At 38.6% G+C, this 13,173-nt stretch overlaps 1 protein-coding gene across 1 annotated transcript in view; it reads right to left on the reverse strand.

The window, feature by feature from the left end:
• Positions 1-13,173, reverse strand: part of PLCL1 (phospholipase C like 1 (inactive)) — a 294,860-nt gene that overhangs the window by 29,340 nt on the left and 252,347 nt on the right. The window contains exons 4-5 of the mRNA XM_031452062.2: positions 10,900-10,975; positions 8,622-8,731 (exon numbers count right to left, since the gene is read on the reverse strand). Coding sequence (XP_031307922.2) covers positions 8,622-8,731; positions 10,900-10,975 — 186 coding nt within the window. The remainder of the gene's footprint in view (positions 1-8,621; positions 8,732-10,899; positions 10,976-13,173) is intronic.

Genomic DNA, 13,173 nt, shown 5'->3' on the forward strand with positions numbered 1-13,173 from the left:
TATATATGTATATATATATATTCATTCAAATGATTTTTGCCAAGGGTGCCAAGACCATTCAACGGGGAAAGAACAGTCTTCAACAAATGATGGGAGGAAAACTGGATATCCACATGCAAAAGAATAAAGTTGGACCCTTTCTTAACAATATACACAACAATTAACTCAAAATAGATCAAAGACCTAAATTAAGACCAAAAACTATAAAACTCTTGGAAGAAAATATATGGCAAAACTTCATGACATTGGATTTGGTAATGATTTCTTGGATATGACATCAAAGGCACAGGCAACAAAACAAAAAATAGACAAATTAGACTTCATGAAAAATTTTAACCTTTGTGCATCGAAAGACAATATGATCAGAGTAAAAAGGCAAACCACAGAATGAGATAAAATATTTGCAAGGAATATACCTGATAAAGGATTAAAATCCACAATATAGAGAGAACTTCTAAAACTCAACAACAACAACAACAACAAAAATAAACAACTGATAAACAAAAGAAGATATACAAATGGCCAATAAGCACATGAAAAGATGCTCAACACCATTAATCATTAGGAAAATGCAAATCAAAACTACAATGAGATATCACTTCATATTCATTAGAGTGACTACTATCAAAAGAAAAAAAACCCCAAAATAAGTGTCGTTGACAAAGTAGAGAAATTGGAACTCTCATGAACTTTGGTGGGAATGTAAAATGGAACAGCCAATGTGGAAAACAATATGGTGGTTGCTCAAAAAAATTAAACATAGAATTGCCATATGACACAACAATTCCACTTCTCGGTATATATCTAAAAGTATTGAAATCAGGGTCTCAAAGAGATATTTGTACACTCATGTTCATAGCAGCATTATTCACAAAGCTAAACCATGGAAGTGTCCAAGTGTCCATCAACAGGTGAACAGATATGCAAAATATGGTATTTATATACAATGGAATATTATTCAGCCCTAAAAAGCTAGGGAATCCTGACATATGTCACAACATGGATGAATGTTCAGGACATTGTGCTAGGTGAAATAAGACAGTCACAAAAAGACAAGTGCTACATTATTCCATTTATATGATATGCTTAGAGTAGTCAAAAATCATTGAGACAAATAGTAGAATGGTGGTTTCCAGGGGTTGGGGGACGAGAGAACAGAGTTATAGTTTAATGAGTACAGAGTTTCAGTGTTACATCATGAGGAGAGTTCTGGAGATGGATGGTGGTAACGGTTGCACAACATTATGAATGTATTTAGTACCATTGACCTATACACTTAAAAATGGTTAAGATGTATTTTATATGTATTTTACCACAAACACACACACACACAAAATCAGAAAAAAAAATTCCCAACAAGATGGTAAACAGAGGCCATCTTATTTGGAAAGAGCAGTCAGGGAAGGAAAAGACAGCAGTGGGAGGGACCACAGTGGGAGATTGTGGGAGGTAAAGATAGAAACTGAGTATAATTAGTATTTCATAGTGTCTTGGTTAAAAAAAAAAAAGGGTGAGGGGATCAAGACATAACAGAAAAGATATAAAAGTAGAGAGATTTACTCTATTGATAAGTTTAGTGACAAAAGGATCAATGTATTTAAGCTATGTAATGTAGTTAAGTCACAGAAAAAGATGGAAGATAACATACAATCATAAAATGTAAAGCTATAAGGATTGTAAGTGTCATAAAGTCTGATCTGATTTTTAGGTGAGAAAATCGAGTCCTAAAGAAGATAAGGTAATTTTTAAAAATTATATTAGTTGCAGATTTCCAGACTCAAAGTCCAACTTCCTACAGGTGTAAACTCTTTGATAATTCTAAGATAGCACAGACGAGAATTCACAGCCCAAGAATTTTTTATTTTGCATAAAATCACTAGAAAGCATCTTCCTTAGACTCAGCAGAATTTAAAATTTCGTTTAAACTTTTGGAACCTTGCCTCTCAAGAAAGTGACTTAAAGGCTCCTCAACTTTGCCTCTCTGGAGGCTCCTTTCTTCTCAGGGAAGCTTGAGGAATTCACCTACAGGGACTTTACCTCATTCCTAAATCAACTCAGGTTTGGTATTCAAAGGAAGAAGATTCCAGGACTTCTGCTCCAAAAGATAAAGGAAAGATCGAGGATCTGAAAGGCAGAACTGAGGCTTGGAGGTTGAGCAAGGGAAGGAACAGGAAAGGGAGCAGGGCCTTTGCAAAGTTTTTGTTAGAGGCACAGCTCTCAAGCTTCCTCTATCTCAACAAGATGTGGAGGCTGGCAACCTCCGGACTAAAGGCCAGTGAAGTTGCAAAGCTGTCCAAGAGAAACAGGAGGCTGGCTGCATTCGCAGGGTGGGTCCAGGATCCGGCTTTCTGCTTTGGTATTTTTGTTGTTATTCTGTTTTGCTTTCATAATCTCAGTGGTATCTGTCCAGGGCCTCAATTGCATCCAGTCATTCAGCAGTGACCAAGCCCTGGGGAGCTGATTCGTGCTACCCAAGCTCACGGGAGATGGACTGATTGAAAAAAAAAAGTTAACTGACTCATTGACAAAGAGTCTCCCAGGCAGATGTGACTGGTTATGTCACTTGGTCAACTCATTCCATCTTCACTAGAAAAGTATGCTTGGGAAGCCGAGTTGAGAACAGGGTTGCTTAGTGCATATAGTGTCAGAACAAGGAGAACTGGTGGTTCCAAGTTTCAGTCTCTCAATGTACCTTTGCACACGGTAGGTATACACGGCCTAAGTGGATGGAACATTCATTTTAGCTGGACAGGACACTCACTCTCTGGGATGGAGATAATAAACATAAAGCACTTAGTACAATACTTGGTACACAGAAAGCACTCAGTTAATACAAGCCATCATTGTTGTGGTGCCATAAATATTCGGGCAACCTAACATAGTGGGCTGACAGCATGGGCTTCGGAGTTAGACCCTTGCTCCATCACTCACTACCTAAATGCCAATGGGAAGGTTACTTAATCTCTCAGGCCTCAGTTCCCCTACTTGTAAAATGAGACTAATAATAGTAACTTTACAAGGTGACTCTTAAAATTACTTAACATGTTGTGTGAAAACTACTAAACTGCCCATTGTGAGTAATGAATGCTCATTATTAATAATAAAAATAACAAACTCTTAACATAGCACTTTTTATATCCCAGATACCACTTTATATATATTAACTCATTTAGTCCTCACTATAACCCTGTGAGGTGGGTATAGCTGAGGAGCCTGTCACTGACGGATTGTATTCACCAACATCTGCTCCCAACTTCCTTAAGGAAGTAGGTTCTTTCCCCACTCCACTGAAGTCAGCTTTGATTATTTGCCTTGCTTTGGCCAGTCATATTTGAATAGAAAGGACACGTGACACTACTTGGTGGAAAAGTTTAAAACCAGTTTGTGCTTCCCTACTTCTAGGATTATAAATGGAGTAGTTGAAGTAGAGCTCCCGATAGCCTGAGTTCCTAAGTGACCCTTGGTGACCCTAGTGAACAAACAGTGAGAGCAAGAAAAAAGTTACTGTTTTAAGCCACCGAGATTTTCATCACTGTTACCATGGCACAACCTGGCATATGCCAAGTGATTCAGAATCATAGAGACAAAAGGAAATTCTCCCAAGACCACACAGCTAGAAAGTACCTGGCTCCAGAATCTGTGCTCCTGACCACTCTGTTTTATGCTTCTTAGTAACTGACTGTAATGTCAGTATAAAGAGTAGTTTATTACTAACACACTGCTGTCACTGGAGATCTGCTTCCAGCCTTCACAGATAGCTGTTCTTTTCTGAATGAGTTGGCTCAGGAGGAAACCTAGCCTTTCTCCAGCCTCTACTGTAACAATAGCCAGCAGCTGACAGAAACACCCTTGGAGAATTTCTCAGTGGACAAACATGGAGGACACTGGACAAATTCCTTCTTTATATAACCTCCAAGCAGCCCCCACAGCATGGTCACGATGGCCACCAGGAGAGCTTGGTTGGATCCCCCAACACACACAGTATCTCAGAGAATGATTTAAAATATCTGTGCTCATTCTGCTGAGGGTGACTCCATTCTTTCTGAGACTCAGCCTTGCAGAGATGGATGCCTCTCCTCATATTTCTTTTTCCATTAGCCCATCATCTTGTTTCCTTTCTTCTCCTGTCTTAACAATGAGTACAGACTTCGAATGTGTTTTCAGTCTCTACTGGAAAGCATATTAGTGCACTGACACCCATGTAATTTCCCTTATGTTGCAAGATTCCTCAGACATGGGAGGGTTTGGAACTTGGGGATTAAGTGAGAGAATCTTCCTGGGTTAGAAACACAAGAACCCAAGGAGAAGTGAGAAGCTTCATCCTCTGCTGTTCCCAAGGAAAATGAGAATGTTGTTAAGATAAAAACAGAAGGAGCAAAGCTTACTCAGGGATAGAAAGCAAAGAAGTTAGCTGGAAAAAGATTAGTCATATCCACTGAACATAAATCTATAAAAGAAACCCAGTTTTTTTTTATGGCACCCAATGGAATACAGAAATTATAAACTGGAAATCTATTTTGGGAAAGTATAGGTACATATCAATTAATAGAAGTGCTCATTGATGAAGTAATCATTTATTCATAATTTATTTAATACATACCATTCAACTGGTAGTCAATGAAACTCATGAACAAATAGGGAGTCAGCCACTTCTTAACCTTATTTATTTTTAAGCTCTAGTGATCACCTCCTTCATAGCTTTTCCTTATAATAAAATGTTTACTAATTATATTTCTTCAATATTTTTATATATCTCTACATGACACTTCTCCAGTCTGGTAAAACTGATTTTTTCATCAAGCTTTTAAAAATGTAAAGATAATGGAATTTAGTTCCTTAAAATGGCCAACAAGTCAAGTTAGAAAAATACATATTGGGAAACTCACTAAAATGTCACTGTCAGGTTCTTTCTAATTTCAGTTTTATAGATGTGACCACCTTTCAAAGAAGTTCTTTTTGTACTTAAAGAATCAAATCAGTCTGGATGGAGTCTAGGACTTTAAATGAATTCCACTTCCTAATACTTTATGTTTTATCAGTGGTATGGTATAAATTCATATCTTTTTACCAAGAGACCTTCAGAATTCTCATTAGTGAAATACTTCCAAAATTGATAACAATTTACTACAATGGGCTGGCTATGGAAGCGATGTTGTGGTATCTCTTTCTGAAAGATGTAAAGAACAGGAAACATTTTCATTGTGAGATTTTAATATTATGCTAATAGCTAAACAAAACTCACTTCTGAAGGACAGCATGGAGGAAAGACAGATGGAAGGAAACTGTCAACATGTGAGGGTGGGATGAGACGGAGCTATCTTGTTCCAATGATTATCAGGAAAAGATACTGAAGACTGAGTCATTGAGACCTGCACCATCACATCATCCCAAATGAATACAGAAGCTATTTAAAGAATTCAATTTTGTGCTCAGCTGTGAAAGAGAAAGAAAGGGAGAGGAGGAAAATGACTATAACAGTTGGCCATTGGCATGTGGCAAAAGTGTGGGGGAAATGCAAAAGATCTGCTAATCAAGTCCCCACTTTGGACCCATGCATGGTGCTAAAATATGAATGAAAGAAAAACATATGTATGGGAGCTTCTGGGACCATCTTGATTTCAGCCTCCTTGCTGGATTCTAAATCCTCATTTCCATCTTGGAAAATTTGGACTCTGTAGGTATAATTCATGTTCATTATATTGTAAAGCTATTCATCTTTGTCTCTGCACATTTTTCTCTAGCTCCTCTGTCATATATTAATACCAGATCAGTGTAATACTGAATCACAGAAAACATACAGAATTTATTTTCAGTCTCAGCTCAATTTGCTTTAAAGCCAATGCCCCTTTCCACCACTCCATGCTGCCAACTCACCATTTCCCTGAGGGTACATTTCTCATTTTTCTACGTCCTCCCTTACTTGTTGGAAATTACACTGGAAATAAATATTTTCAGCTACATGAACCCACATATTCAGCAAATATTGGTCAGTCATCCCTCTCTTCCCCTAGATATCAGGAAGCACTGTAAAAATTGTGTGTAACGAAACCCTTCTAGTAAGCAATGCAGAATTCTATAGGTGAGCTTTGACATAGCTTACTATTTCAGTGACTGTGTCTTACAAGTGTGGTTATTACTAATTCAACCAGTTGTAAGCAATAGAAATTGACTCCAGCAACTTAAGAAAAAGGGCATTTTTAAGAGCTTGGAAAATCAATAAGAAGGCCGAAAAACAAAGCAAAAATTAAGAACTTCAGATCCAAGATACAAGAAAGAAAGGGTCTTACAGAGGAAGGTCTTGTCAGAGAGGCACCACTGGAATACAGTCTCCAGAAGAGCTGGTCTCTCTGTCCCTTAGCTGAAAATTCAAATTCCAAGGAGGTCATTTGTTTAGCATTTAGGGAAAGGGCACACAATTAACAGGTCCACTAAATGCAATGGGGGAGAGAAAGGAAATTCAAGAAGTTCAGAACGTTCACTATTCTTGTTTAAGTTCCTAGTGCTCAAGCTGAAATACCAGCACTGGTACCCGAGACAGGGTAATAGACGATTGATTCTGTTTCAAAAGATCTGTCTTGGAATGATTTGTACAGCATTTGCTAGGCCCCATCTAACAGTCAGCTCCTGTCACTAACTCAAACACACAAAATGACCTGAGAAAACAGTGGCTTAAGTCAGAAGTCAACAAAGAAACAAATAATTATACCCCAATTTTAATTGTTAAAAATTTAAATAAATGAAAACCAAAAGCCTTTTCTTCTTCACCCTGGCAAAAGCAACAGCATATATATATATATATAGTATATATATATATATAGTAAAGGTGTGGATATAGCTATATTATGTCTAGTTTTGTGCACTGTGACTTAGCTATTTTGTATGTATTATCTCACTTAATTCCTACAAAATGTGAAACCCAGGGTGCAGGTATTTTGATCACTCTCAGAGAGATTACATAACTTGGTTAATGCCTCACAGCCATCAGGCAATCTGCACACAAAGCCTGTGCCCTCGCCCTGCACTCGGCTGCCTGGACTCAGTCACATGGATGGAGGCAGGAGGACAGGGAGGGGGTTAGAACCATGCGCATGAGTTAAAATCTCAGCTCTGCCATCTACTAGCTGAAGGCAAGAAACTGAAACCTCCCTGAGCCTCAATTTCCTCATCTGTGGGAGGTCGAGGGTCATATCAGGATCAGCATGAATTGCTGCAAGGCCACACAGTTGTTGCAAAGAAGAAAGGAGGGGACATATATAAACTACTTGGTCTTGAGTGCTTGTCACACATGAAGTGCTAAATAATCGATGGCTGTTATTAGTTCCATGTCTGTCTCCCCTTGTAGACTAGTCCTGGAGGCCCAGGTTTTTGTTTGTTTTTTTTTTGATATTTGTTTCCCTAGCTCCTTTCTCAGTGATCGGCACATTAACAAGCCCACGTAAATGTCCACTGAACAGAAAGCATCTGTGTCAGGGCCCGCACTGCCGTGCTGTACTCTAGTTTTATAAAACAAGCTCCTCTTGGTATTAACACCATAGTTCCTGCCCGTTCAGCAAATGATGCCTATTTTCCCCCACTACCCTCCTGCCCCAGACTGCTAATTCAGGAGGTCAAGGTCTGTATCACTTTTGTTCTCCACGGGTCCCCAGTGCGTAGCAGAGACCCCAGTACACAGTAGGAGTTTAACAAATATTTGTGGGTTGAATTTTTAATAAACCTCTGTGATACGCCTTCCAGCTCACCGAGCACTGTCACATAAGCACATACAGTTCTCTCTCTGCAGAGTAGGCTCTGGGTTCACACTCCAGCTCCACCATTCAGTAGCTGAGTGACCTTGGGTTTTATACATCGGTTTTCAATGCCTCAGTTTTCTCACTTGTAAAATGAGGATAGTAATAGTATTGGGTTACTGAAAGTATTAAAACATTAGTTCATATAAATCTTTGTAAAACAGTACCTGGAGTATGTGTTCTTTAAGTGTCAGCAATTACTAATTTTGTTTCTGGCTGTTTTTCTCCATCACACTGTTAAGGATAAATCATTCTAACTGCCTAAATCATTTTTCCATTCATGTATGAAAATATGAAAAGTGGCATCTTTACTTCAAAATCCTAAAATTAATTTTCAGCCGAGCAAATCATAATCTCAAGAAAAAACCTGAGTTCCAACATTTTTGCAAAAATAAATGTATTTACAGAGATTGTTCTTAAAATAAAACAATCTTAAATGGCTTCAAGTGTTCTATAGTTTAAGGCTCTTTCAAATTACCTGTGTTGGGTGCTTCTCCAGCGACATTTTATGTGATCCGTTCCACAAACAACAACAGTCATATTGACTTGAACAGAAGTGTGAGTAAACACACATACAAACACACACACACATACCAGGTAACGGAATTAGGTCGTGCTGTCCTCTGCCTCCACCACAAACCTCATTGTCCTATTGTGGCAAAAAGTGTGTCAATCCCAGTATGCATCTCCTCATCACTTATAGCATGAATTAATTAGACCACACATTAATTAAAAATTCAAATCACCGTATTTAACCACTGATGCTTCCCTACACATTAGAGAGATGAGGAGGAGAAAAACAGAGGCAAAGGGGCACCTGGGTACTTCATTTACCTTCAATACTGTAATGTTCCAAGCAAAGCTCTCAGTTGCCTTGTTGAGTTTTCTTCCCTTCAAGCCTTCTTTTGCTCCCAGATTATGAAGTTCCTCATGGAACTCCATCCCTTTAAAAAAAGAACATAAAAGAATTCCTTATATAAATTTCAGAAAAAATAGGCATTTTATTGTTTAAATATTATCAGTAAAAATACAATTTCCCATTTCTGTCCTTCTTCTCTCATAATTTCTAAATCCCTGAATTGAATTCTCCTTCCCATTCTGTTCATCCCCACCAAATGGCTCTCCTTAGGGGAAAACTAAAAATAATCAATGTGCTAGATTAAATTAGATTTTGAACAGCCAGGAGCCATAGATAAACACATGAGAAGTTGAAAAGCAAATTCTTCCAACAGGTTGTATCCATCTTGTGTGTCCTCTGCCTGGCTTTTAGATAAAACGGTGTAATGTGTGAATGGCAGCCATATGTGATAGATACACGTATCTTACTTTTCCTTATGAACCATCCATATGGCCTGACAGTAGGCCCTGGAGCCCACACAGATAACAATGGCAATCAGTGAATGTTGAGCAAAAACAAAAAGGTTTTTTAAAAATAGCATTCCTGGAAACACCCAAGTGTTTCAGATTTGAGAATAGCCTTAAAGTTATTTTTGGCTAAACCATTCTCCCAAGCTTGAATACCATAAAAAACATCACCGTCATCTGTTTCTTCAGCCTTTACCTTAGCACTTCAGAGATGGGAATCTCTTTCTTCTGGAGAGCTCATTCTGCCTTTTGAAAGCTATGACTGATACCGAGTCAGTCTCTCTCCCTGCAACTTCTGCTCCCTGGGGCTCGCTAGACCCAGACCAACAAGGTCTAATCTCTGTTGCACAGTGCAGCACTTTAAATATTTGACGAAAGACAGTGGATAAAGTCCATCAGAGTTTTGCCTTCTCCAGATTAAGCATGTTTCAGTTTACGAATAATGTCTCTCTTTAAGGAGGACACCCAGGCAGGGCCACTGCACTGCTTGGCTCTCTGGGATGTAGCTTGTAGGGACCTGTGTCCGGGAGCATTGTACTCAAAATGGGCTTGAAGCAGCCCACATGAGGTAGGACTGTACCACCACCTTCCTTGCCAGTTACTATGCTTTTATTAATGCAGCCTGAAACCACATTAACTCTCCTGGTGCTAACATGACAAGCATAGCACATAGTAAGAGCATGACTGCGGAGGCCAGGCTTACACTCTGGCTCTACCACTGACCAGCGACACGAGCGTGAGCGAATCCCTGACATTCTCTGTGATTCAGTTTCGTCTTTGGTACAATGGTGACAACAAGAGTGCTGACCTCATGGGATTGTGGTGAACATTAAATGAGCCAATACACACAAAGCTCTCAAAGTAGTGCCTGGCACATAAGAGCATGATCTAAGTATTTGGTATTATTATTATTTTCACGCTTTCTGTCAACAGAAACATTTAAGCCTCTGGCTCAGTAATGAAGAGCGCCGTTTTTAAAGCTTGGTTTGGGTTTGAAGATTATCTCTACCACACATTGGCATGGGACTTGATGTAATTCACTCAGTCTCTCACAATCTCAGATGCCTCATCTGTAAACTGGATAAAATGATGATTACCTTGCAGAGTTGTTATGAGGACTAAATAACAGAGCATGTGTACTTAGTATATTATATGCATATATATCAAGCAATTGTCAGTGTCCTCTTCCTCATCGTAATCATCAGTGTATGTGTGGATCAAAGAGAACATGGATCCAAGAGAGATAAAAATACAGGGCTGAGGGTGAAGGTGAACATAAATAAACACGCAGATGTGCCCTGAGAGAGATGTGGCCCACCCCATCCTTAAGGAAAGAAGAAATCTAATATGAGGACTAGAAAATGAGGCAAAAGCCTAGCAGATTAATAGGATCATGGTTCAAAGTGTAAAATAAAGTGATTCCTAAGCAGTAATGTGAAACCATAGTTTCCTTATCAGTAGTAAAAGGTTTTGACAGGTTCCCAAAACACAAAGGTAAATTCAGAAGCCCTCCCCTCTCTAGGCATCCTCAGACACCACCCCTATATGCACACACACAACCCACCTACTATCACCTAGATCTCTTCTGTACCAAACAAAGGCTTCAGCATAACTCAAAGTATAGTTAAACTATGACATCAAATATTTGAATTTTAAGAGTAAAAAGAGAAACTTTAAAAGTCTACCAAGAATCATCATTAGGGTTTCTAAACAAAATGGGGGCGAGGGGGTGGTGGGGGGAGATTACCTGCTTTCTGACACTGCACAATCTTTTCTTGGACTGTGTCTGCCATTTCTATGAGAAACCGGCTCTCTTGAATCATCTGTCACAAAATAAACATTAAAAAGGTGGTTGTAAGAAATCCTTAAACTGGAACATTGGAGAGATGACATACAGAAAGACCCACACGACACTGCCAGTAATGGGGAGCTATGGCCATAACCACAAGAGATGGGAGAGGGAAGGATAATCTCGGCTCAGACCTCCACTCCCTCTGACACTAGCTAGTGTCACCTACCTTATAGTTGTTCCAGTTATGTAACATGCCTGGCACACCATGGGTGCCAAATGAATAACTGTTGAATTGATGCCTACACATTCTTTAAGTACCAGATCACACTTATGAATACCTCTTATTTTATTCCCTCATCCTCAAAGTTGCTACAACATCAAGGCAAGTGGTACTAGGCCAATAGCAATGAGAATCAGAATAAAGAATCACCTAGTGATGAGCTAAAGGACTACTGGACACATCAGTGAAGCTGGCAACTTGGACTTGAGTAGCTCAAAGATGGCGGAGGTCTGGTCCTCCCTCCGGAAGGGCTCCAGCTCTGTTGGCAAGAATGAGTTGTGGGTCATATTCACCACCAATTCAACAGAGCTTGTAGGCAACAACACTGAAATGGTGTCTCTGCCCTCTACATTTGGGTACAAAGAAAAAAAGACCAAGAGGCAATTAATATACTGAGTAAAGTAGGGGAAATAAGACAACTGTTGGGGAGATAAAGAAAAGAAAAATTTGTATTTGAGGAAGGGAGAAGATGATAATAGGTGAAGACGCTGTGATCAGAAAAACAAAGGGTTGGGGCCCTTCTGAAGAAATGACTGAAGGAAGGCAACCAATAGGCAAACCAACTCTTCCTGAATTTCCAGCCACTCTTTTACTTTTAATAAATGTCTCCTTCAAGCTGGCTATTCCATGTTTTATCTATCTGGCTCTTATTAATCTGAAGAGAATTCAAGGCAGAATTCAGAGTGGACATAAAAGGTCTTGGCTAAGATATTTTTCATAATGAAATGCTGCTGAACATATTGCAGTCTTCTACAATCACTTTCAAATATAAAGTGGTTTATGACTACAGATTTTCAAATGGAAAAGAACATCTGAATCACAAAATTTTAGTGCCTAACAATGCCATAGAAGTAAAATCATATCATTCATTCATTTAACAAATCTCTATTCAGAAGCCACTATGTGTAAGCACTGTGGTAAATACAGGGGATATAATGCATCGATGGGCAAAAACAGACACATTTCTATCTACATGAAGCTCGTGGTCTAATAGGGAAGTCTACTTAAATGAATGAATGAAATATGATCTCTTAATCAAACTTCAATTACTCATATTTTCTGCCTAACATGATAGTTTGAAGTGATTTATTTGGAGGGCTAAATTGACTACCAAAACCACAAAACTAGACACCCAAGAAGGTCTAAGCTGAATCAAACTTTTTAACTGCATTAACTCCTTCAGTTCCTAAGAGGAAGTAGAATGCTTATCAATTAACAATTTGTCAAATGGCTAAGAGTTGCCTGAGGTACTGCAGCGTTCAGGTGAGTGAAACTTACAGACAAAAAAAGATTCAATATGAAAGCAATCTTATTCAGTCTTTTCTAAGCTTAGCATCCACACATGCAATACTAATTGAGTTTTTATAAAGTTATAAAGTTATCCGATGTTTCAATTAGTCAAGTAGCAGCCAAAATTTTTCCATGAAATTCAAGCAAGGGAAACATTCATAAAGAACAAACACGTTCTGTGACCTTATCATGAGCAAAATAGGTAATATACTATACATTTTTAGAATCATTCTATTTTAAGGCTGAAAGGATCTTAGTTATCATGACCACCCCCTTAATTTGTAAAAAAGGAAACTAAGACTTACAGGAGTTAAGATTCTTGACTGAAAAATAGAACTAATTAATGATAAAATTACAATCCCAGTTTCCTGGCATCCATTTATTTTCATGAAAAAATAGCACCCTGTGATTTTGTCTGATTTGATCACATTCCTTGAGATGGTGCATGTCTTCACACACGTGCTATCCTTCAAGCCTGAAATGTAGCTTTCCAAAGTCAGCTGACCACCAGTAGCAACATGAGGCATGCCCACAATCTATTCCAACCGGGTGCAAATATGTCCTTTTAAATAAAAACTCCAAAAACGGACAGGATAGGTAATTTCATTTGATAATAGTTTGACTATCATTCATGTCTCTTGGTTTTGCTTTTAGCAGAA

The sequence above is a fragment of the Camelus dromedarius genome, chromosome 4 (genome assembly GCF_036321535.1).
Source record: "Camelus dromedarius isolate mCamDro1 chromosome 4, mCamDro1.pat, whole genome shotgun sequence".
In the NCBI taxonomy this organism is placed as follows: domain Eukaryota; kingdom Metazoa; phylum Chordata; class Mammalia; order Artiodactyla; family Camelidae; genus Camelus; species Camelus dromedarius.